Here is a 25,784-nt window from a genome sequence, read left to right on the forward strand (position 1 = left end):
CTCACAAAGCTATAATACACATAGAATGGCAATGTACCAGAGGTGGTATTCAGCCGGTTCGGACTGGTTCAGGCAAATTGGTAGTGCTGACGGATCAGTTGGCACCACTCACCCACCCTATCCTGTTCTTTATTTCCTGCTTTCTAACTCAATCGCGCGGCACAGCTGATTCCCCGCCCCACTGTCCTACTTAACCATTGCTGACTTGGAAGGTAAGCAGCTGAGCTTCTAAATGTTCCATTTTCAGCGCTGCATGCATGTGCTTTAGGCACATGTGCCCGCAAAGCTTGCACTCGCCGAACCAGTTGTTAAACCAGTAGCATCCCACCACTGCAATGTACATTTCCTTTATGAAAAAAGATCAAGTCTGCTCTGAAAATAGATGTATATGGGAATTTACTCATACCACCAGTAGCAATGTTTTATGATTATAACTGCTCTGTATACTAGATAACTCCAGAATACCGACATAAATTTACCAACTCCTTGATCAGAACTGCATATGATTGTTTTGACAAGTGCTTTGCATTTTCAATTTATTTATAGTGATTAAGTCCCTAGGAGCACTCTGGAAGCCTCCTAAAGGCTTTGCATGGCCATTTTGGTGAAGGGAGCTGTAATGCTGTAATCAGTGTATCCAGTAAGATGCACCCAGGTTTTCAGCCTTTGTTTTGAGGGGGAAAGGTGCATCTTATACTCTGAAAAATACAGTAATGTCTCCCATGATAATCTGATCAGCAAACCTGGTTTGGTTTGAGATGTCCGTTTCTTGTCCCTTTGTTCTCAAATGAAACAGCCAAACACAAGAAAGGGTTAATGTCTACCTTTATTTATAAAAGAACAACGTAACTTATAAAGCCCTTCATGGTATTGGACCTGGGTACTTGAGAGACCGCCTGCTGCCAATTACCTCCCACAGACCCGTTAGATCGCACAGGGTCAGCCTCCTCCGGGTTCCGTCTACCAGCCAATGCCATCTGGCTACCACCCGGGGGAGGGCCTTCTCTGTTGCAGCTCCGGCCCTTTGGAATGAACTCCCCGCGGAGATTCGGACCCTCACCCCTCTCCAGGCCTTCCGGAAAGCCGTCAAAACCTGGCTGTGCCGGCAGGCCTAGGGTTGATGAGTTTCCCTCTCCTCTCGACTTGTATGGCTGTATGACTCTTGTGTATTTTAATTACGTGTATTGTGTTTGTATCCCCTTTCCCCTTTTGAGTTGTTCGCCGCCCTGAGTCCCTCCCGGAGAAGGGCGGCATACAAATAAATTAAATCTTAATCTTAATCTTAACAATGATCATTGGGAACTTCCCCCTAATGGGCCATGGGCAGTATGATAAAAAGAAGAGAGAAAAAGAGCAACCTAGATCTAAGAAAAAATTTCCTACAGAACAATTAACCAGTGGAACAACATGTCTCCAGAGGTTGTGGGTCTCCAACACCGGAAGTTTTTAAGCGACTGGACAACCATTTGTCTGAAATGGTATAGGGTTTCCAGCCTGAGCAGAAGACCTCCAAGGTCCCTTCCAACTCTGTTATCCTGTTCTGTTCCATTCCATTCCATTCCATTCCAAAGAACTAAAGAACTATGCTGAAAGCTTATGCAGAGGAGGCAAATTCCTTGTATGTGCAGTCACACTTGGCCAATAAAGCTATATTCTGTTCTGTTCTAAAATCTATACACAGGTTGGATGGGTTTTTTTTTTTCAAAAAAGAAAAAATCCCAGTATCCATATTTAACCAATATTCATATACTTATTAAAGAATAAACAGGATTACATCATGCCATCTGCAGATTGCTCCTTTTAGAACATTAATCACAGTAGCTAGCAATAGCAATAGCAATTGACTAAGGTGGTTTGCCAACTCATAAGGTTATTTTAGAAGTTGTCTTCAAGGCTATCTAGTTCCTGCTGCTCTCTGCATAATCTGCTTGCTTCATATATTAATTAATCAAGTTTTCTCCATACCTGAAAGGGGCTGTGTCATGCCGTGGCACGACAAAACCACGCTCGTCAAAATAGCGGTGATAAAACCGCGTCGCTAAAGCCGCAACGTCATCACCGCCGCGACAACAGCGTGGCGACAGAAGGGCGCTTTAAGACAGCGCGGCGGCAGAAAGCCGATTTAAATTAAGGTAAGAGTTAGGATTAGGTTTAGGGGTTTGCTTTAGGGTTAGGTTTAGGGTTAGGGTTAGGGTTAGGGTAGGGTTAGGGTTAGGGTTAGGGTTAGGGTTAGGGTTAGGGTTAGGGTTAGGGTTAGGTTTAGGGTTAGGTTTAGGGTTAGGTTTAGGGTGCTGAGTGCTTCGGAAGGCGCGGATTTGCCCTCCGCGGTTATGTCATCGCGGTAGGGTCGCGTTTTTCCTTAGCGCTTCGGACGGCGTGGATTTGCCCTCCGCACTTATGTCGGCGCGGATAAGGGCTTCGCGGTTTTGTGGTGGAACCGTGTCATGCTGGTTAGGCATGGATTTAGTGCCAGACCTCAGATGAAACCATACTCATCATGTGTTCAGCAATGAGTCCTCATGAAACTGGAGGGAGATGTCAAACGGACTACTATAGAATTCAGTCCTGACCCCAAAATTGTCCTTCAGGACTTGAATGGACTGGTTGTGATCCGGGTACTTGGAGATCAGCTTGCAATGATACCACAGCATCATGTGATCAGATTATCGCCATTTGTGATCTTCACCGCCACCTTCCAACAAGGAAAGTCAATGGGGAAGCAAGCAGGAAGTCACAAACATCAATCATGGGCATTGCACTTAACTACAAGATGCTGGCTTTAAAGCCCGACGTGGCATGATGGCAATACAGTATATTTAAGGGGGCTGCCTCTCCCCATGCATCTCACCAAATCCAACATGGGCAAGGGAGCTACATTTGGTGGGCTTTAGGCAATGGCTCTTCGCTGCTGTGACGACCAATTTATGGAATATCCTTCCCCTGAAGTGAGGCTGGTTTCATCACTTTCTTTCTAAAAGTTTGTCAAGTCCTGATTATGCCATCAGATCTGGAAACTAAGTGAGCTACAATATAGGCAATGTCTCTGCCAAATATCCCTTCTTTTTATTTTTTTATAGTTTTCTTTAAATAAGAATTAAAATATTGTTTAGCATTTATTGACTACCTGACAGCCAAAGTCTTTTGTTGTGAGATTGCTAGTTATATACATTTTATAAAATAAGTAAATAAATAAGTTGGTTAGTGTTTTGTAATAAAAAGCTCCCTGGGGAAACACAGAGAAGGTGGGAGATTTCTAAATTTGAAATATAAGTACATAAAAGTAAATAAAGGTAAAGGTAAAGGTTCCCTTCGCACATATGTGCTAGTCGTTCCCGACTTTAGGGGGCGGTGCTCATCATTCAAAGCCAAAGAGCCAGCGCTATCCGAAGACGTTCTCCGTGGTCATGAGGCTGGTATGACTCAACGCCGAAGGCTCACGGAACACTGTTACCTTCCCACCACAGGTGGTCCCTATTTTTCTACTTGCATTTTTACGTGCTTTCGAACTGCTAGGTTGGAAGAAGCTGGGAGAAGTAACAGGAGCTCACTCAAACCGCCGAATTGCCGACCTTTCTGATCGTCAAGCTCAGCATCTTAGCCACCGCATCCCGATAAGGGTAGAAGGGTAGAAATAGTCTAATTAAATAAATAAGGGTAGAAATAGTTTAATTGTTGCCAGTCTATACTATTTCCCCAAACACACCCACCCCCCAATAATCTCTTCAGATTGATGCATTTAAGGGCTTATAAGAATTGGCTGTCTGTTGTGGTCCAGCAGGAGCTGTTGGAGCTGCCACCAGACTCCAACAGCAAGGGGCCCTATGAGTCGGCTCTGGAAGATGTGGAGGACCCTGGACAGGGTTCCGACTCCAAGCAGGGCGCAGAGAGGCTGGTTGGCCATCAGGAGGTGCCTGAGGCCTGAAGCAGCAGTGAGAGCCAAAGGGAGCATGCTCCCGAAGTCAAGTCTTGGAGCAGTGGGGAGGAGACAAGGGAGTGTGATCCTGACATCATGCATTGGAGCAGTGGGGAGGAGACAAGGGAGTTGGTCCTGGATGCCCAGCAACGGAGGGCTAATAGGCGTAAAGAACAGTTACGCAGTTACAGGAGATAATTGAACTCAGCTGGTGGTAATTAGGCTCCTCTCAAGACTATAAAAGGAATGGCTTTCCACAAGCTCGTCGCAGGAATCAACATATTTACTAGAGCTGGAGAAGCTATCGTGGCTATCTTGGCAGGCTGGATTGCTGCGAAGGTCTAGTCGGTGCTGGATTGATGCCAAGGTCTAGTCTGTGCTGGATTGCTGCCAAGGTCTAGTCTCTGTGTTAATAAATCCTTGAAGTATCTTTGTCTTGGCATGCTTTGGTGTATGAAGAGGGGAGTCAAAACAGCTGTCTAAGTTGTATTAGCCTGCAAAGAAGAAAGAAGGAATAGGTTTTTGAAAATAGGTAAGTAGAATGAAGGAGTTGCTTTTTAAAAAAAATAATCAAGGATTTTCAGCTTGGCTATCACTAATATTCCTGTCAGAACTTTACACAATTACCTAGATGTTACTCATAGACCACAGTCTCCTCATTTGCAGTCTCAATCTCCATGCCAAAGATTCATTCTGTCTTGCCTTTCATACACCAACAATCAAAATCATTCACACCCAGTAACACTCAGTCACACCATACCCAGCCACAGAAACACAGACGTCCTACACGGGGGAGAAACCTCTTCATACTTTGAAGACTCTACAGCTAGTTCCATTCCTGCCTTTGAGCAGTGAGCTTTGTTTGCCGGACAGGCAGGCAAGAAGCAATGAATGGAAACTACTCGAGGAAAGAACCACCCTAGAACTAAAGTGAAATTTCCTGACAGAACAATTAATCAGCGGAACAGCTTGCCTCCAGAAGTTGTGGGTGCTCCAACATCGGAGGTTTTTAAGAAAAGACTGGACAACCATTGGCCTGAAATGGCATACGGGTTTCTGCCCAAGCAGTGGATTGGGCTATAAGACCTCTAAGTGTCCTTTCAATTCTGTTATTCTGCCAACTAAACCAGTTATATGGCGGGACATACTAGGTCCCTTGTTCACGTCCAGATGAACAAGGGTGTGAGCTAATTACTCTCACTAAAAAACTGCTGCACCATCCAACAAAGGATGGTCCCCCACAGATACTTCCCAACCTTCAGCTAGGCATCTGCGAGCTGATACATCTCCTATCACCTTCAGGACCCTCCTCTGAAGTTGATCTAACTCAGTGTTTCTCAACCTTGGCGACTTGAAGTCCACAGGACTTCAAGTCGCCAAGGTTGAGAAACACTGATCTAACTCAAGTCACATGCAACCTACAAGACACAGAGAGGTAAAAGAAACACAAACACTACAAACAAATCTCCACTTACTTGATGTTTGTATCTCTTGCCAGAATAACTACGCACCTGAAGAGCCGAGTCAGTTCATACAGCCCAGTTCGTCAGGGCAGCAGCCAAAGATGTTAGTTAAAAGAACTGGGCAAGGCCTAGTGGCAGATCCTGAATGAGCCCCCAAAATTGTTGTCCCAGAAAACTAGTTCTTCCCAACTCCCAATAAACCACATGCCCAGATGGAGATTTGCAAAAGCTTTATTCTGCACAGAACAAAGGACACGGGAGAATCCCCACTCTCTCAGCCTTCAAAAAGCCACCAAAAAGCCACCAAAACCTGGCTGTTCCGGCAGGCCTGGGGCTGTTGACCCATGAATGAGGTCCAGCCCCCCAGCTAAGTCGAGTGTATGGTGTGTTCCTTTTAAATTTGTTCTCGTCTTTCCCCTATTTTTTATTTTTGTTTTGTCTTTGTATTTGTAAGCCTTTTTCTTTTTTCCTTTCATCTCTCTCTCACTTTTTCTTTCTTTTTTATTTCTTCCTTCCTTTCTTTCTCTTTCTCTTTCTCTCTCTTTGTGAGTCTATCTGTCTGTGTGTGCATGTGTGTCTCTTTGCCTTTCTCCCTCCCTCCCTCCCTCCCTCCCTCCCTCCCTCCCTCTCTCCCTCCCTCTCTCCCTCCCTCCCTCCCTCTGTGTCTCTCTATGTCAGTGGTGGGTTTCAAAAATTTTTGGAACCTCTTCTGTAGGTGTGGCCTGCTTTCCCGGTCCACTGGTGGAACCTCTTCTAACCAGTTTGGTAGATTTGACGAACCGGTTCTACCGAATAGGTGCGAACTGGTAGGAACTCACCTCTGATTGGGCTGCATATAAATTTATTAAATTATGAATTAAATTACGAATCATTCCCATGGGGTCTGTGGAAAGACCACTTCTTCAGCAGTACAATTTTAATAGGTATTTTTCCAAGAGTCCACCTGAAGCCAACCCCTCTTAAAGCATCCTGGAACCAGTTTTCTGGAACCACAGACTTCATGGCTAAATTTAGAAATAGATTAGTCATTGTGAAATCCTTCTTGCTGTAAATTGTTCTGCTGGAGAAAAAAATGGGGAGATATGCTCATTTGCATTCATGTTCACGCTGAAATTTCCACTACCAAAACACTTATAAAATAAACACCTGCTGCCTTCTTCATTTACAGAAGGATCGGTGATAGGACCAAGATAATTTTTTCCCCTCCCACCTTGAGGGGCATGCAAAATTGTACTTTGCTACTACAAAATGGATAATTCGGGATTTGAGCTGAATGAAGAAGCACTTCCAAACAACTACTCCAAGCCAGAAAAGATTAAGGAAGAATGCCATGTAAGTTGCAATAGTTTACAATGTTTGTAAAATATTTAGAAAGGTACATTAGTTCTTCTTAATAGGGGGAAAAAAATCTGCATTATAACATGAGTTGGGGAGTATAAAATCTAGAGAATGCACAACTAGACATTTATCTTTTCTGACCCATTTCTAGTTAATCCAGAGAAACTGTTTGCTGGACCAAAACTCTAAAAAGTAGCATTTCTCACTCTACTGAAGAGAGCAATAGTTAGGAGCAGACAAGTCTTGTGAGGTTGCTTTCAGATTTTGGGAAGATTATGATGAGATTTCTTTGTTGAGATTTAATTTCCATAGTGTGAACACATGTTTGTCCTGCACAGGACATGCAATAATGCCATGCATTCCAAACGGACAGATTCATGACTAGAGTTAGGTGAATTCGTCTTAGATAGTGACAAAGAACACATTGTTAGATCCATTTAAATAAAATTCATACACTATAATGCTGGTTAATGAAAACACTAGGTATAATTAAGAAAAGTATGCTTGATGAAAACAACCATGATTTCATCGTGACCCGACAAAAGCGCGAACGTCATAAGCGCACCGACAACAGCGCGCCGACAGAAGCGCGATTTAATTTAAGGTAAGATTTACATTTAGGTTTAGGGTTAGGTTTAGGGTTAGGGTTAGGGTTAGGGTTAGGGTTAGGTTTAGGGTTAGGGTTAGGGTTAGGTTTAGGGTTAGGTTTAGGGTTAGGTTTAGGGTTAGGTTTAGGGTTACGTTACAGCGCGCTTTTGTTGGCGCGCTTTAGGGCTAATTAGTCGCTCATTCGTCGCGCGGTTTTGTCACCGCGCTTTAGACACCGCGGTTTAGTCAGGCACGCTTTTGTTGTGCGCGCATTTGTGGTGGAACCTGATTTCATATCATTCACATGACAAGCTCAACCCACAAGATGATGGCAGGAAAACCTATCTTACATGCCTCACACATGTGAGTTGGCTCTTCCCACTGAGTAGCAGGAGCTTTTAGAATATGCAAGCAAGGCACTAAATAAATACTTTTGTTTACCTATATTTATGCAATTTTTCATCCCTTATCTTAGCATGCCATTCAGGCATTTTTTTTAAATAAATTATGACGCTGGCTTGGTCTCAGTAACTATAATTAAAATAGGTCATCAGTCTTAAGACAGGCAGATAATAAAACTGGTTTGGCTAAGAGGGGACTAGAAAACTTTGGATATTGTAAAGTTAATATTGATTATTACCGGTATGAACTTGTCCTCCACAGTGGGAGAAAAGAAAAAAAGCAGGAGGGAATTAATCAATGTTTGTTTTAGTATTAATGCAAACAATTTTGTACTTTACTTAGAAAATTGAACCAGGACAAGATCATTCAATTATGGAGTTGAACGTCAAAGCTAAAAGGCAGGATAGAAAGAGGAAACTTCCCTTCTTGAGTAAAGAAATGGATTAGAAGAAGAAGCTAAGATCAATGTAGAGATGTTATTAATTTCTTTATTTCTTTTTTCTCAATAGATTTTAGACTGTGTTTGTTAAAAATCTATACCGTGTACGGGTTCTGGGAAGTTGGGGGGGGAGGAGGAGGGGGGTCGGGGGGTCGGGTGGAGGGAGGGAGGGATATATATTAGGCTAGACACGATGTGTTAGATCTCAATGCAATGTGACTTCACATGTATACTGTTTTTCTCTAATTTTTCTTTAAAAATAGGATAAGCCAAATATATTTATAGTGGAAATACACCGAGGGGAGGAGGAGTAGGAAAGAAGAAAGATGGGTAGAGAGGGATGGAAGAGAGGGTGGGGGGGGTAAGGCGAAAAGGAAGGGGGGAGTGGATCTGGAGAGAGGAGTGGTAGAGGGCGAGGGGAAATAGGGTAGAGAGGGGGATGATGGAGGGAAGATAGAAAGTTGGAGGATGGTGGAAGAAAGAGGTGTATGGAGAATGGAAGATGTATATTGGGCTTTTATTTTCTGGGGCATTGTCGACAAGAGGAATTGATGCAATTATTGTTTAATACTGTATGGTGTATACATGTGAGTGTATGAAAATGAAAATAAATATGTAAAATGGGGGGAAAAAATAACAAAATAAAAGAAATGGATTAGTTTCCCAAGCCCATCAGTCAGTGCTATCTTTGATCATTACAGTAACAAAGCTTTCCTGCTGCCTCACTGTCTTCCGGAGCTGCCAATTTTGTAGATTCATAGGGTTTTAATTGTGGGGGGGGGGGGTGTCTTACAATCCAACCCCCTACTCAAGGCTGGATATTTTATATAGCTCCAATCAAATGGTTGTCCACTCTGTTTTTGAAAACCTCCAGTGATGGAGCATCCACAACTCCGGGAGTAGCTATTGCATTGATGAATTGTTCTCACTGTCAGGAAATTTCTCCTTATTTCTAGTTTGCATCTCTCTTTAACAAGCTTCCATCCATCACTCTTTATCCTGTCCTCAGGTGCCATGTAGAATAGGTTGAACCCCTCATTTCTGGGACAGCCCCTCAAGTATTGGAAGACAGTTATCAAGCCCCCCCTTAACTCTTCTCTTCGCTAGACTAGACATACCTAGTTCCCTCAATCGTTCATTGTATAGTTTAGCCCCCAAAGCCCCTTACCATTTTGTCGCTCTTCTCTGCATATGTATCTTTTCTCTCCCAAATTACATAGTTCCCTTCTTTCCTATACAGCTTTTAAATCAGTAAATCCAGAGAGCACTAGTTTGTTTTTATCCATTTTCAGGGGGGAAAAGTGCATAAAGGCTTTCCAGTCTTTGACAAATGTAGTTATTGCTTCTTCCCTAATCAAAACAAGTCAATTTAGGTCCCTTGGCAAGTTTTGTCATCTTCACAATCCATTCCACATATAAGTATGTGAAAATAGTTAAGGTCCTGTCAGGTCTGTCTATAGTTCTGGCTTTCTAGATGCTGCCTCCAGGGACGCTGAACTCTTGTGCTCCTTTTTCCTTTTTTCCTGCACTGAATTCTTCAGAAAATTCTTCAGAAAATTCTTCAGAAAATTCTTACTTCCTGCAAGAAAAGCGGAGAAGAAAGCCTGCCACTGTTACAGGAAGTAAATCCTCCTGAGCTCCTTCAAGACCGGGTTGATTCCTGGCAACTCCCTGGACAAGTCCCTGCAATTTTCTTGGCAAGATTTTTTCAGAAGTGGTTTCTTTAATTGCCTCCTTCCAAGGACTGAGATAGAGTGATTGGCCCAAGGTCACCCAGCTGGTTTTGTATCTAAGGCAGGGCGAGAACTTAATAATCTTGCAATTTTTAGTCTGGTGTCTTAACTACTGCTCCAAATGGATCTTACTTTTAGGTGGGGATGTTTCAAACAACACTTCACTTTCAAACATCTGAATTTACTGTTAAATAAGTGATGGTGTTTTTCCCAGTTGCAATATATGGTTGTGAAAGTTGGACCATAAGGAAGGCTGAGCGCCAAAGAATTGAGGTCTTCGAACTATGATGCTGGAGAAGACTCCTGCGAGTCCCTTGGACTGCAAGGTGATCAAACCGATCAGTCCTAGAGGAGATCAACCCTGACTGCTCTTTAGAAGGCCAGATCCTGAAGAGGAAACTCAAATACTTTGGCCACCTAATGAGAAGGAAGGACTTGCTGGAGAAGAGCCTAATGCTGGGAAAGATTGAGGGCAAAAGAAGAAGGGGACAGTGGAGAATGAGGTGGCTGGATGGAGTCACCGAAGCAGTAGGTGTGAGCTTAAATGGACTCCAAAGGATGGTAGAGGATAGGAAGGCCTGGAGGGAAGTTGTCCATGTTGGTCACGATGGGTCAGATACAACTTTGCAACTAACAACAACAAATTACAGTGGATGATTTGATACAGTTGGGTATTTTTAATCCAAAAGCTGAATGATAACTTGCTCTGAGAAGATATGGATGGCAGTACAGCTCTGCAGACATAGCAGGAATAAAACAATATAGTTGTGATCCAGTTTTACAGAATTGTCTTGTAATTCTTCCCTTTTTCTTCCTTTCTGCCCTAAAGGTGAAAAAGAGCCACTGGTCTCTTCTCCATGTCTTTCTGGTTTGTCTGTTGGCCTGTGCAATAACCACAGTGGTGGGGGTGTTGATTCTGTCCCTGGTTTATGCTAGCACCACTGACTTTAAAAGACAACAGCATGAAGTGAATCTAGAAAATCATGGATCAGCTTCCCGAAAAATTCCCATAACATTTGCCTCCAAGAGCCAGGTGGACCTCAAGTTCCAGTTTCTCCACCATCTTACTAAATCCAAGGTATAACTAAACTATTTCTTCCATATTTGTTTTGCACAGGACAAATATTTTGGAATCTTAATTTTTAAGGGTTTTTACCCCTGGCTAAACTGTTATTCTTTGGTGAAATCTGGCTAAACTGCTATTCTTTGGTGGAAAGAATAGGTAGATTCTTTAAACAAGGGCATAGAAAAACTGAGCAGCAAAAACTCATGGGTTAAAGCCAGGGCTATCATTGATCTGTAAGGCCCCTTTGTGCAGTTTCCACCCACCCACCCACCCACCCCAACAGAATTGAATGAATGAACTGAAGAAGCTTCTTCAATGAGAAGCAAAACATTTTCAAAGAAAACACAACCAAGAAAGTCCAGTTGCCTTTTGGAAAAGCATCTTTGGGACAACCATGATTGAGAATCTCCATAGACATTTTGCCACCAGAGCATTATATATATACATGTTACTACATGTCTGCCAGGGGTGGGTTTCAGGCAGTTCGTGGCAGTCCCCGCGAACCGGTTGGTCGGCGAACCCGGAAGTAAGGAACTTCCGGGAACGCCGAAGGATCCACCCACCCACCCGCGTTTCTTACCCGGTTTTGACAAGTTCTGCGCTTCCACGCATGCGCAGAATGCATACAGCGCCTGCGCGATCCTCCAGGAGCAGCTGGAGCATCGCACAGGCGCTAGTACGCATGCGTGCACTGCGCGCGTGCACGAGGACGCCGCCGGCCCCATTCCAACCAAACTGGTTGGAACGGGGTGAGAAACCCACCCCTGATGTCTGCCCAAGTGATTGATACTAGGGGTTGTGACTCTAAATATATACCTTCTTCCCTGGCTTCAGCTGATAAGGAGGAGACCTGTTGCTTAATTGCTAAGACGTTTGCCTAAGATGCAATACAGCACAGGTTCGAATCCCAGTAAGGGTATGGCTAGCTGATGAGAGCTAAATAGCTTGAAATAGATCTATACTAGTCTCCCTTTATTTATTTATCAGCAATATATATATATATATATATATATATATATATATATATATATATATATATATATATATATATATATATATATATATATATATATATATATATATATATATATATATATATATATATATATATACTTAAAGTCACAAATAAAAACATATATATATATATATATACTTAAAGTCACAAATAAAAACATATATATATATATATATATATATATATATATATATATATATGTGTGTGTGTGTGTGTGTGTGTGTGTGTGTGTGTGTGTGTGTGTGTGTGTGTGTGTGTAATTAGTGTCAGAACCCCCTGGTATGCCCAAATATGGGAGGAAGCTCACTGCTTCCATTCTCTGTCCATCGGCTCATCACAAGAGACCATCCAGACAGAAACCCAATATTTTTAATGTTGCCTTTTGTTACATTTGTGTTCTATTTGTGCTGTCTCCCTTTATTTATTTATCAGCACAAATACAACATATATATATGTTGTATTTGTGCTGATAAATAAATAAAGGGAGACTAGTATAGATCTATTTCAAGCTATTTAGCTCTCATCAGCTAGCCATACCCTTTACTGGGATTTGAACCTTGAAATACAACAAATGTAACAAAAAGGCAACAGTAAAAATATTGGGTTTCTGCCTGGGTGGTCTCTTGTGACGAGCCGAAGGACAGAGAATGGAAGTAGCGATCTTCCTCCCATATTTGGGCATACCGGGGGTTGTAAAATCTAATATATATACATACATACATACATACATACATACATACATACATACATACATACACACACACACACACACACACACAAACATACATACATACATACATACATACATACATACATACATACATACATACATACATACATATATATATATATATATATATATATATATATATATATATATATATAGCACTTGGGCAGACATGTAGTAACTGGATGGGCTTCTTCCCCACCCCACCCCACCCTGGCACCTGCAATGTGGCACTAGGCTATTGCCGTTCCCATAATTTGGTGTCTTTTATGTCATGCATATAGGGCCGCAGTGGCTCAGTGGCTAAGACGCGGAGCTTGCTGATCAGAAAGATCGCAGTTCGGTGGTTCGAATCTCTAGTGCCGCGCAACGGAGTGAGCTCCCATTACTTGCCCTGGCTTCTGCCAACCTAGCAGTTTGAAAGCACATAAAAAATGCAAGTAGAAAAATAGGAACCACCTTTGGTGGGAAGGTAACAGCATTCCGTGCACCTTTGCCATTTAGTCATGCCGGCTACATGACCACGGAGACGTCTTTGAACAGCGCTGACTCAGCTTTGAAACAGAGATGACTACTGCCCCCTAGAGTCAGGAACGACTAGTGTATATGTGCAAGGAGAACCTTTACCTTTACCTTTTTATGTCATGCATCTTTATGCAGTACACAACTTTCACACCTGCTGTGGTCGTCCTGGTTGAAGGATCATTCCTGGATCTGTGCTTTATTGATGAACTTTCTAGTGCTGTGTCTCTCCAGCCTCACAGTTTGGGGATGTGTGGACTTCAACGCCTAGAATTCCATAGCCAACATGTTAGTTGGGGGATTTGGAGAGCTGAAGTCCACATATCTTCAATTTGCAAGGTTGAGGGTCACCGCTCTCATGTTTCAACACTGCTTTCAAACTTCTTGGCACGAGCGACCAGTTTTGGGGAAGACAATTTTTCTACGGACCAGCAGAGGAGGAAGAACATGCAACCTAGATACCAGGCATGCACAGTTTTGTTCACCCACTGCTTACTTCCAACTGTGCAGCCTGTATCCTAACAGGCCACAGACAGTTGAGGACCCCTGCTGTAGTGTAATGTTCATTGACTGTTTCACACATTTCAAACCTTAGTGAACTTGATCTGGAAGTGGATACAAGGGTCTTCCCTTCCATTGCTTTTCTCTGGGTTATAGACAGAGAACAAGTTCTGTCTGAACAATTGCTGCTCCAAGCTCCCTAAAACCACAGAGATCAAAAAAGATTCATACTGTGGAACAGCTTGTCCAGATTTGATGATTAAAATGTTTCTTTAAATAGTTGAGAAATTAAACAGCCATTATCTGATTAATTGGTATTAAGCCGCCAAGTAAATATCCTTTGATATCGAGAGGGCGCCAATCTTCATTGGATGTTTAAAAGCTATTTATGAACTGTATCAAAACCATTAATATTGTCATGCATCTGCAACTTCCCAGGTGCACCAGTTTCCAGGAGGTGCAATTCAGTGGTCAAGATTTCGCAGGAATGCCGATGAATACCAGAACAAGGAAGAGATGGCGTTTGGAACAAGTATCAATGCTCAGCGTTCCAAGTTGATGTTTGGGACTCTTCTGATCAAAAGCCAAGGACTGCGTGCTCCACACTGGCATTTCAACGCCAACGAACAGGGTTACCTCTTAAAGGTAATATTGAAAGTAGCATTTTAATTTACCTAATTATTTTTAAACAACTGGAGAGGGGGCGAGAAAGAATATAAAAGTAACTAATAGTGGACGAGTGGAAGAAAAGAGCTTACAGGTCATAGTTGAGCTCAAAATTTGTGTTGCTAAGCAAGACATTTGTTAGGTGAGTTTTACCCCATTTTATGACCTACCTGGCTTCACCTGTTAAGTGAATCAATGTAGTTATTAAGTTAGTTAACACTGTTGTTAAGTGAATTTGGCTTCCCCGTTGACTTTGCTTATCAGAAGGTGGCCCGTGAACTCTGAACACTGCAACTATCATAAATACCAGCCAGTTGCCAAAGTATCTGAATTTTGATGCTGCAACAGCCATCAGTGTGAAAAAATGGTCATGTCACTTTTTTCAGTGGTGGTGTAACTTCGAACAGTCACTAAATGAATGGTTGAAAGTTGAGGACTACCAATATTGGAACATCTGCGCATACGTATAGAGCAAGGGTCCCCAGCCTTTCTGGGTTGGCAGCCCGGAGCAGGGGGAGGGTGGGAAAGAGGGGATGCTTTTGTGGGAGGGGCAAGTACATATGTGCGTGCATGTGTGTGCACGCGCAAACCTGCAGTGTTCATGGCGATGCTTCTGCAAGTGGGGCCACAGGCACCTGGGACAAGGCTTGCATGAGTATAGCAGTAGACTTATATACCGCTTCATAGGGCTTTCAGCCCTCTCTAAGCGGTTTACAGAGTCAGCATATTGCCCCCAACAACAATCCGGGTCCTCATTTTACCCACCTCGGAAGGATGGAAGGCTGAGTCAACCCTGAGCCGGTGAGATTTGAACAGCTGAAGTGCTGATCTAGCAGTCAGCTGAAATAGCCTGCAGTGCTGCATTAACCACTGCGCCACCTCGGCTCTGTAGGGCTGCGCGCATGTGTGGCCATGTGCACACTGGCCAGCCGCTCACATGGCAGCCTGGTGGCAATTCGCCTGCAGACCACAGGTTGGGGGACCCCTGACATAGAGCATCTAATCCCTTCTATCCTCCCACCCCACCCCAAACAAACAGGACAAAATCCAATAGCAGAGATTCGCTAGGCAGTCAGCATTTTCTCCAAAAACCCTATGAAATAATTATTGGGAGATAAATCTGATTTTTTAACTCTTTGACCAAGATATATCTAAAAAGAATTCAACAGGACTTTGGTAAATAATCTGCCAGGTTATGGGAACCAAAGATAAGTAATGGGACAATTTGCAGTCAAAGAAAAGAACTTGAGAACCTGTAAGAGACTGTAATGGGATGTAGTGAGAAGGTGGTCTCTTAGGAGTAAAGGGGTGTGTTCCAGAGGAGTAAGAGCCAACTCAGCCTGAATATTGTGTGTGTATGTGTGAGAGAGGTTGAAGATAGCTCCTCCTTAATTGTTCACATATTATAGATGCAGATAGGATCCTCAGCCTCTATAGGTGGGAAACAAGCGCTCCATGGCTTAGGCCCAGGATACCTGCGAGACCACCTACTGCCACTGGTAGCCTCCCACTGTCCAGTGCTATCCCACAGGGTTGGCCTCTTCAGGGTGCCGTCGGCCAGACAGTGTCGGCTAGCGACCCCCAGGGGGAGAGCCTTCTCTGTGGGAGTGGCTTCCCTCTGGAATGAGCTGCCGCCGGAGCTTCGTATAATCCCCGACCTCCGGTCCTTCTGACGCGCCCTAAAAAGTTGGCTTTTCCAGCAAGCCAGCCTGGCCTGAACAAAACAAAATAAATTATTGATCATTGTTAATTTTAATTGAATTTTCTTAAAAATGTCATTGTTAATTCCAATTGGGTTTGTTTGGGATATTCTATTAAATTTTTGTAATATGTGTTTTTTTAATGTTGTACGCTGCCCTGAGTCCTTGGGAGAAGGGTGGAATATAAATCTAATAAACCAAACCAAACCAATATGGAACTCAATTTGGAAGAACGTGTTATTCTTGGTATTGGATCTGGCACTGTGTGAAAAAAAAGCATGCACATTCAGACTTGCAAGATTGTTACTATAACCTTATAATAAAAGTAGCACCGATGTTCCTAACTCTGATTTCCTAGTCTGGTCCACCATGAAAGCTGACTTCAATCTCCCAACACTCCCTTTTTTTCCATGAGAACTAAGAAAAGTTTAGTCTGAGACGCTTTCTTGACATTTAAGCTCCAGACTCAGATTCCTTTTATCTGGCCATGGCCTTGGTTGCAGCTCTTCCATCTGATCCCCAAGGTTGTTCCTACTGCTCTTTACACACAATGATCTTTTTACGGCCATATAAATATGTGTTTACCCAGATCACAAATTTGGTGCAAATGTTGTTCAAGGCAAATCAATTTCAGGCTCTCATTGGCTGGGGTATTCTCTCCCCACATGATTTCCTGGTCAATTGTAATATTTTTTTGTTCTGTTCCTGATGTATTTCACAGGGATCTGCGTGGATTGGGGTAGTTGATGCTGGTGGAGATACAATAGCTACATACAACATCACAGCAGGACAGATTATTTTCTTCCCTCGAAATACCGTGCACTGGGTCAAGAACGTTGGCGTAGAAGACTGTTTGTTCTTGTTGTTTTTTACAACCCATGAGGAGCTTCAGACTCTGGACATGGATGACATGTTTTTCTTGACACCCAAAGACATTGAGGCAAGATCCTTAAAGGTCTGTACAACTGGAATTCCAAATCCTATTTCCACAACTATTTTGACTGCCATTTTGAATAGCCTGCTTCCTGGATACCCATCCATTGTCAAATTCAAATAACTGTCTGGGTAAGATATAAAATAAGCAAGCAGACTTTGACGGAAGCCAACCTTGGAGCATTTTTTCTCCATGCCTTCCCTTCAAAAGGAGAAACCTTTACAATCTTGCAAATTAATCTTTGTAAGAGAAGGAATGGCAGAACCTGAAGGTGGAGTCAAAAGAGGAATCAGCTCAGACTCTCTAAATAGCCACAAAGGGACAAAGTCCAACCCCTGCTCAATTCTGTTTACCCTTAAAGATAAAGGTAAAGGTTCCCTTTGCACATATGTGCTAGTTGTTCCCGACTCTAGGGGGCGGTGTTCATCTCCGTTTCAAGCCTGAAAAGCCAGCGCTGTCTGAAGACATCTCCGTGGTCATGTGGCTAACATGACTAAATGCTGAAGGTGCACGGAATGCTATTACCTTTCCAGCAAAGTGGTCCCTATTTTTCTACTTACATTTTTTATGTGCTTTCGAACTGCTCGATTGGCAGAAGCTAGGACAAGTAATGGGAGCTCACTCCATTACGTGGCACTAGGGATTCAAACCACTAAACTGCTGAGTTTTCTGATCGACAAGCTCAGCGTCTTAGCCACTGAGCCACTGCATCCCTCATGTTGACCCTTATCTAGTGCCAAAATAATGCTAACCATTAGTTGAGTAAATTCCTGTGCACAGGCATTAGTAGTAATAAATCATTTAAACTGGAATGTCATGTGTGGTCTTGGTCTTAGGCACCTAACAATCTTCTGCATTTCGCTCATTACCACTCACCTCTTTGTAAGCAAAAAGTTACTTTATTGGATGAATTAATTGCCATTTCTACCTGGATCCACCAAATACGATATTTACTTGTGTTTTCTAGCCTCAAGGTGGTATGGATTTAATCCGGTCATTCCAAGAACAAGCAGAAGACCAAGACATCAATCTTCCACCCAACCTAGCAGAGCTTGTTCAGAATGCCAACTACAACCAGTCTGAAGATAGATTGGTATGGCGGTATTTCTTTGACCTAAAAGGTACTACAGAGCCAGCTTGGGGAACATGGAGAAGAGAACCACTTTTGCCTGATAGCAATAGCAATAGCAGTTAGACTTATATACCGCTTCATAGGGCTTTCAGCCCTCTCTAAGTGGTTTACAGAGTCAGCATATTGCCCCCACAGCCTGGGTCCTCATTTCACCCACCTCGGAAGGATGGAAGGCTGAGTCAACCTTGAGCCGGTGAGATTAGAACCGCTGAACTGCAGATAACAGTCAGCTGTAGTGGCCTTCAGTACTGCACCCTAACCACTGCACCACCTCGGCTCTTAGGCTTTTAATGCAACAAAGGGTGTTTCCAATCAGATACAGGAATGTTTTCCCTGGAAATAATGTAAGAGTGTGATGGAATGTAGTCCAGAAGGTTCTTTTCCAGGGGAGAAAAGAGACAATAAACTTGGAATCTTTGGTATGCAGGAAAAGGGTGAAGAACCTCCCTCCCTCCCCGAGCAGTTCTTAGGGTGTATCTAATAATCATGCAAATAAGTGTTTAGTCTGGCAAGAGTTCTGTCTACAGGCAAGCAACAATAAAGAAACTATTCTGAAGTAACTGCTCTTGTCATTCCCGGTTTCTTGGGCCGGAAAAGGAGTCTCTAACTATATGGATCAACAGCCTGAGAGAATGCCTTCTCCCATATATAAGCTACACAACAGTTGCAATCATCATCAGAACCTCTCCTGGTTGTGTAATATGCTGCAGATAGTATATTGGCATTGGCTAAGAAGGCCTTTCCTTGCTTGCTACAATAAAGCATGTATTGCAGTGGTGGGATCCAAACATTTTTACTACCAGTCCTGTGGGTGTGGCTTGGTGGGCGTGGCATGGCTTGGTTGGTGTGGCAGGGGAAGGAAACTGCCAAATCCCCATTTCCTTCTAATCAACTGGGACTCGGGAAGCAGAGAATAGATGGGAGCAGGGCCAGCCAGAGGTGGTATTTACCAGTTTACTTAAATTTACTCAAAATTTCCACTCCAGGTTCTCCAGAACTGGTCAGAACCTGCTGAATACCACCTCTGATGCATTGGTATTGCTACAGAATAAAAGGGTTTGAAAGGACCTTGGAGGTCTTCTAGCCCAACTCAGTGCTCAAGCAGGAAACCCAATAACCAGTTCAGACAAATAGTTGTTCAATCTTTTCTTCAAAACCTCCAATGATGGAGCGCCCACAGCTTCTGGAGGCAAGCCGTTCCATTGATTCATTGTTCTAACTGCTAGGAAATTTCTCCTAAGTTCTAGGTTGCTTCTCTCCTTCATTAGTTTCCATCCATTTCTTCTTGTCTTGCCTTCAGGTGCTTTGGAGAATAGGTTGACACACAAACACCTCGCCAGATCAGGTCCATGTGGAAACTATTTGTTATGACATTTGATATTCTTGCATTATTTAGGACCTAGATCAGGGGTGGGTTTCAACCGGTTCGCGGCGGTGCCTGCGAACCAGTTGGTCGGCGAACTCGGAAGTAAGTAACTTCCGGGAACGGCAAAGGGCCCACCCGCCCGTCCGCAGTCCTTACCCAGTTTTGACGAGTTCTGCGCTTCCACGCACGCGCAGGACGCATACAGCGCCTCCAGGAGCAGCTGGAGCATCGCACAGACGCTAGTACGCATGCATGCACTGCGCACGTGCATGATGACGCCGTCGGCCCCATTCCAACCGAACCGGTTGGAACGGGGCGAGAAACCAACCCCTGACCTAGATGTTTGCAAAAAAAAAAAGAGTAAACTTTTGTGAATGTATGTATGCTTGATGCTGGTACTATAGACAGATAGATAGATCCCAATACCACAATTCTGCTCTGCCAAAAAAGAAAAAAGAAAGAAAAATCAAGTGGTCTTTCTTATTTTTAAGTTAAACAATTAAATCAAACACTTTTAAAATATAAATTTATAATCATCTCATTGTTAACCATATAGTTTCTTCTATACCCTTTGAACCAGGTACAGAAAAGGACATCAAAAATTCATACTAAAATGATAATATCTTGAGAACATCAATGTTAAATAAAGTTAAAAAAGATACTGTCAGATCAGCATCCATTACATAATTCTTTCTCAACATAATATTATTTTGAGAAAATAGTTCTCCATTCCTAATAAGCTGTCTCTCCTCGTTGTTATTGACCAATTGACTTCAATTAACACTCCATTGGTAGCACCCTTTTGGAATATTGAGCTGATGAGTAATCATCTTGCAGAGAATCTATCTTCATTGCTGTTAATCACCAACACCTAATTGATGGCACGCAATCAATCAATCAATCAATCAAAACAAAGACTTCCTGCAGGAAGAAAAGCTTTGGGATTATTGTAGCATGCATATAATAAAAGTTCAGCGTGTCCTCTATACCAGTGTTTCTCAACCTTGGCGAGTTTAAGTCCTGTGGACTTCAACTCCCAGAATTCCCCAGCCAGCTGTGCTGGCTGGGGGATTCTGGGAATTGAAGTCCACAGGACTTAAAGTCGTCAAGGTTGAGAAACACTGCTCTATACAATGTGCAAAACATTAGCTCTCCATTAATCAAAAATAATGCTACATAAAATAATGGAGCTAATATAAAGCCCTTGATCATCACTCAGGAGCCTACTAATTTTTCCACTATATTTATTTTCCATTCAGGATCTTCCAAATTCCAGTTTCCAGGGGGAGTCATCCAGTGGGCTCGGTACATAAAAAGTGGAAAAGGCTTAAAACCCAATGAAAAAATTTACAGCGAATTTCTCCATTCGGTAAGCATCCCGGTAAAAATTGCAATCTTACTCTGGAAACTAATTAAGGTAGTCGTTATCTTCTTTAAATTTTATTTTGAGAGTGGGAGGGGGTGTCATTGAAAACTCTTATAAAATGTGAGTTTATATATGTACAGTATCCATTTACAATATTGAAAATTATTCCCCTCTTCCACAATTCGTGGACTAAATAAATAATTCACTCCTGATTCCAAGGTATGCATCGTATTAAAACATCTGCGGTATATACAATTATCCACAATCAATTAAAATTTAAAAGCAAATAATGATAAGAAGGATACCGTCACAATTTCCCCATTGCTACTGTTGTGTATGTGCAGAATTTGTTGCTTCTTTTCAGAAGGAAGATGCTCTTACCTTGGCAACACTCCGACTCTCCAGCAATGCTTTACGTCAGCCCCATTTCCATCTCAATGCCAATGAAATGGGTTATGTCATCAGTGGCTGCGGAAAGGTAATAACTTAAGTTTAACCACTCTGATGCAAGCCAACATTGCTCAAAGTTAAAACTTCTGGGAATTATACAGTAGTTGAACAATGCCACACTGGAGCATAATGATGTAAGCTGCAGTATCTTCCCAGATGTGTACTGAGTCTCACAGATCCTGGATAAGCTTTATAAGTAGCCTTTGACTTACAACCATCCATTTAATGATCACTCAAAGTTACAACAGCACTGAAAAAAGTGACTTATGACATTTTTCACATTGATGACCGTTCAACATCCTCGTGGTCACATGATCAAAACCTTAAGCTTGGCAACTATTTGTGCCTATTTATGTTGGCTGCAGGATCCCAGGGTTATGTGGCCACCTTATGCAAACCTCTGACAAGCCAAGTCAATGGGGAAGCCAGATCCACTAACAACTGTTTTACTAGGCTAACAATTGCAGTGATTCACCTAACAATGGTGGCAATAAAATGGGGGAAAAACTGACTTAACAACTGTCTTGCTTAGCAATAGAAATGTTGAGCTCAGTTGTGGTTGTAAATCGAGGACTATCTGGTTTTCAATTTCAATGGGAGGTAGAGTTGAGGAGGTAAGAAAACAATCCATGGGCCCATGACAGATGGTTACTTAGTTAGTTAGTTTATTAAACTTGTATGCCGCCCTATTCCCAGGGGGACTCAGGGCGGCTAACAAACTAATAGGGAAGGGGGACAATACAAAGAAAACAAACAAGACAAAACAAATACAAAACACTAAAAACTCCTCAACAGCCACAACAATTCGAGTGGGGCTGGGAACTCATCAGTCCCAGGCCTGCCAGAACAGCCAGGTCTTAACGGCTTTGCGGAAAGCCTGGAGGGTGGTGAGGGTCCGAATCTCCACGGGGAGATCGTTCCAGAGGGCCGGAGCAGCCACAGAGAAGGCCCTCCTCCGGGGGGTTCGACAGTCGACATTGGCTAGCTGATGGAATCCGGAGGAGGCCTAATCTGTGGGATCTAATTGGTCGTAGGGAGGTAATTGGCAGTAGGCGGTCTCTCAAGTACCCAGGTCCGATACCATGTAGGGCTTTAAAAGTAACGACCATATCCATGGTACCATATCCATCAACCTATTTCAAAGAATGAGATTATTCTTCCCCAATCACCAGCTTTTCCTTATGCATTCATACAGCTTACTATTAATCAGGCAATTTGCTCACAAGAGGAGGCCACCAATGTTTCACTGGGAATCCATCTGCAGGTGTAAGCCACCTAACATGTTAATTTTGTCATAAGGGTAGTCCTTGACTTACGATTACAATTAGGCCTTGAATTTCCATCGGTAAGCAAGGTGGTTGTTAAGCGACTTATGCCTGATTTTATGAGCTTTTTTTCCCCATGGGTGTTAAGCAAATGAGTGCCGTTGTTAAGTGAATCACATGGTAGTTAAGCAATCTGGTTCCCTTGTTTGCTTGTCAGAACCTGGCTGGGAAGGTTGTAATGGTGAACCCATGATAGGATGCTTCAAGCACTGAGCCATTAGAGTTAGAGGTTAGAGTGCAATACTGCAGGCTACTTCTGCTGATTACCAGCTGACTGCAGTTCAGATCCCACTAGGCTCAAGGTTGACTCAGCCTTCCATTCTTCCGAGGTGGGTAAAATGAGGACCCAGATAGATGGGGGCAATATGCTGACTCTATAAACTGCTTAGAGAGGGCTATAAAGCACTGTAAAGCGGGATATAAATCTAAGTGCTACTGCTATTGCTATTGTAGATACATGACAGTTCAAGAGTGTCGGAATTTCAATCACATGATCCTGGATATGCTGTGATGGTATCCTTAGTATGAGGATCAGTTGTAAGTAACTTTTTTCAGTGCCGTAACTTTGAACGGTTGCTAAATAAATGATTGTAAGTGAAGGACTCCCTGTAGAATAGAATGAAACCAAGTTTCTGACAAGTATGTATTTGTTCTGGTGCATCTTATTTGCAGGTAGGCGTTATTGCTTCATCTACTCTTTCTACCGACTTTACCATTGAAGTTGGAGATGTTGTGTTCTTCCCAGTTGGAAACCAACACTACATCAAGAGCACATGTGATGAGGACCTGCTTCTCATTTTGGCATTTAGCACCAGCGACCAGGTGAGGCCTCTGTTTGAGTTCCTAGAAATTCGGCTATGCGTGCCGGCAGAAACCTACAATTTCATTAGGCCTCTATGTTATTATGGACCAAAGGCAAGCATTAAATATTTGGGAGATCAAAATAAAACAGGTAACTGTGTACATTATGGTACGTTGTACCAGAGGTGGATTCCTACCAGTTCGCAACTATTCGGTAGAACCGGTTCGTCAAATCTACTGAACCAGTTAGAAGAAGTTCCTCCAGTGGACTCGGAAAGCAGGCCACACCTACAGAAGAGGTTCCAAATTTTTTTGAAACCCACCACTGGTGGGTGTGTAATGTCCCGCAGTTATCTACGTATTAATAATGATCTAGTAATATTTCCTTATACATTTTAGGGACCTTTCCTTACATAATTGGTGTTTTCTTTCATACTTTTGGATTTCTAATTTCTGTTTCCGTTAGTTGGCAATTGCTAAGACCAATCCCACGTGAAAAAGTATTCAAAGCCTTCTTGATTTTAATTGTCAATTTATTTATTCCTGCACATTGTAATATTTATTCATTTACATATCTCTGTTTTTCCACTGTTGTGCAAACACAATTCCAGCAGCTGCTTAACATGTGTAAAATTCAATATGTATTATACTCCCTTTCAAATAGCCAACAAAATGTTTCTGGTTTTAATTCCATATCTTGCTTTATGATTGCTTCTAACCACTAACTTCTGAATAGCTACTTGGACCGACCTAAGTACTAATTCATAATTTCATATCCGGTCACATGGGCAGCAAGCCACTCCCATCCGGTCACATGGGTGGCAAGCCACTCCCACAAAGGAGGCCACACCCACAGAGTAGGTTCCAACAATTTTTGAAACCCACCACTGCGTTGTACATATTACTAAAATTGCTCCTTTATCCATGATGCTGAACCTACCCTGGTTTCCTATGGCAAGTTTTGAGTTTTGATTTTATTCCATAAGATCTTCAATAACTACTCACCAGAGAATCTAAGAAAACAGCTTCTCCCATACAGAGCTGCCTATTAGTTGTGATCAGCATTGATTGAATAATCTTTGATTGAACCACTCCCTGTGTTTCTTATTAAGAGCCCCGGTAGTGCAGTGGTTGGAATATAGTATTGCAGGCAAACTCTGCCCACAGCCTGGAGTTTGATCCTGATGGGGCTCAAGGCTGACTCAGCCATCCATGCTTCTGAGGTTGGTAAAATGAGGAAGCAGATTGTTTGGGGCACTATGCTGATTATTGTAAATTGCCCAAAGAGTGGTATATGGGGTGATATATAAGTCTATATGCTATTGCTATTTGTTTGGATCTAGAAGCGTGTTTCAGATTCAATTCCAAAACTATCAAACCTCACCTTTGGCCGCAGCAGTAAATCAGTGGTCTCCAAATACTTAACCATAGCTCATCTTCTGAAACAAACTTGGCAGAAGATCTGTAAATAAGAGTTCAACTAGATGAGATCTTTAGGGAAGACAAAAATGAAGTCTCACATATAAAAGTTGATCCCCCACCCCACCCAGGCAATGTAAAATGCCACATATTTCTGTATCTCCTTGAGGGATTAAATCCTAGATTTCTTCTTCCTGTTGTCCTGACTTAACACAAAGGAGGTGAGCCACTTAGAAGCCTTGGGCATCTGTAGTAGGGTTACCTACTGGTGTGTCCCTCTTCCTTGCCAAAGGAGGCTGCTGAAGAGCCTGATCTTCATAGATCTTATAAAAAATTGGGAAGTGAGAGCCATCCAGATCATGGGGTGGATCTCATTCCAGAGGGCAGGCACACCTTCTCATAATATTACATAATATTGCATATTATTATCCACATGTTCATATAATATTACTTCAATGGTATCTAAGCATTGACACATACTCTGATGCCTCCAATCCAGATGTTATTTGTTGGTTTGTTTGTTTTGGCAGTTGCAAACTCTAGATATGGATGACTATTTCCATGCAACAGCAGACCACATATTAGCCCAGCTGTTCTTCAAAAAGCAAGCGGAATTTAAGAAGATCCCAAGGTTGAAGGAGGATCAGGCAATTAACCTACCATAGCAGCTTATTTTTATTCTATGTTTTAGATTTTAATTCTAACAGATAAGCTAACGAGAGTTGCCTTTGCAACTGGGGCGGTACATCAGTTGATTAATTTAAAAAAATCAACGGCAATAAAAAGATATCTCTATTAATTCTTTTTTTTTAAGAATGCCAAAGCAACCTGCTATTTTCTAATTTTTTGGTTGAGTTTTATAATATACTACAAATAAAATAATTTAACAACCAATATGGGCATCCCATCTTCATTTGT

The 25,784-nt window shown here is 42.5% G+C and overlaps 1 protein-coding gene across 1 annotated transcript; it reads left to right on the top strand.

Moving 5' to 3' along the window:
• Positions 1–6,624: 6,624 nt before the first annotated feature.
• Positions 6,625–25,671, top strand: DYNAP (dynactin associated protein). The gene is made up of 9 exons (XM_087717072.1): positions 6,625–6,708; positions 10,706–10,954; positions 14,146–14,352; positions 16,795–17,028; positions 17,975–18,128; positions 20,765–20,874; positions 21,236–21,349; positions 23,319–23,468; positions 25,397–25,671. Exons 1-9 carry the CDS (start codon positions 6,625–6,627, stop codon positions 25,529–25,531), a joined length of 1,437 nt encoding a protein of 478 aa, XP_087573198.1. The 3' UTR covers positions 25,532–25,671.
• Positions 25,672–25,784: the final 113 nt, after the last annotated feature.

Source organism: Thamnophis sirtalis, unplaced genomic scaffold (assembly GCF_051295495.1).
Source record: "Thamnophis sirtalis isolate CommonGarterSnake01/CBP01778 unplaced genomic scaffold, rThaSir2_p1.2 scaffold_5, whole genome shotgun sequence".
NCBI classification, from domain to species: domain Eukaryota; kingdom Metazoa; phylum Chordata; class Lepidosauria; order Squamata; family Natricidae; genus Thamnophis; species Thamnophis sirtalis.

What these genes read in the sequence shown, in the direction of transcription:
- DYNAP (XM_087717072.1), top strand. Translation starts at nt 6,625, where the DNA reads ATGGATAATTCGGGATTTGAGCTGAATGAAGAAGCACTTCCAAACAAC. An exon ending in ACCATCTTACTAAATCCAAG is followed by an intron (nt 10,955 to 14,145) that starts GTATAACTAAAC and finishes GCAACTTCCCAG; the next exon opens with GTGCACCAGTTTCCAGGAGG. An exon ending in AACAGGGTTACCTCTTAAAG is followed by an intron (nt 14,353 to 16,794) that starts GTAATATTGAAA and finishes TGTATTTCACAG; the next exon opens with GGATCTGCGTGGATTGGGGT.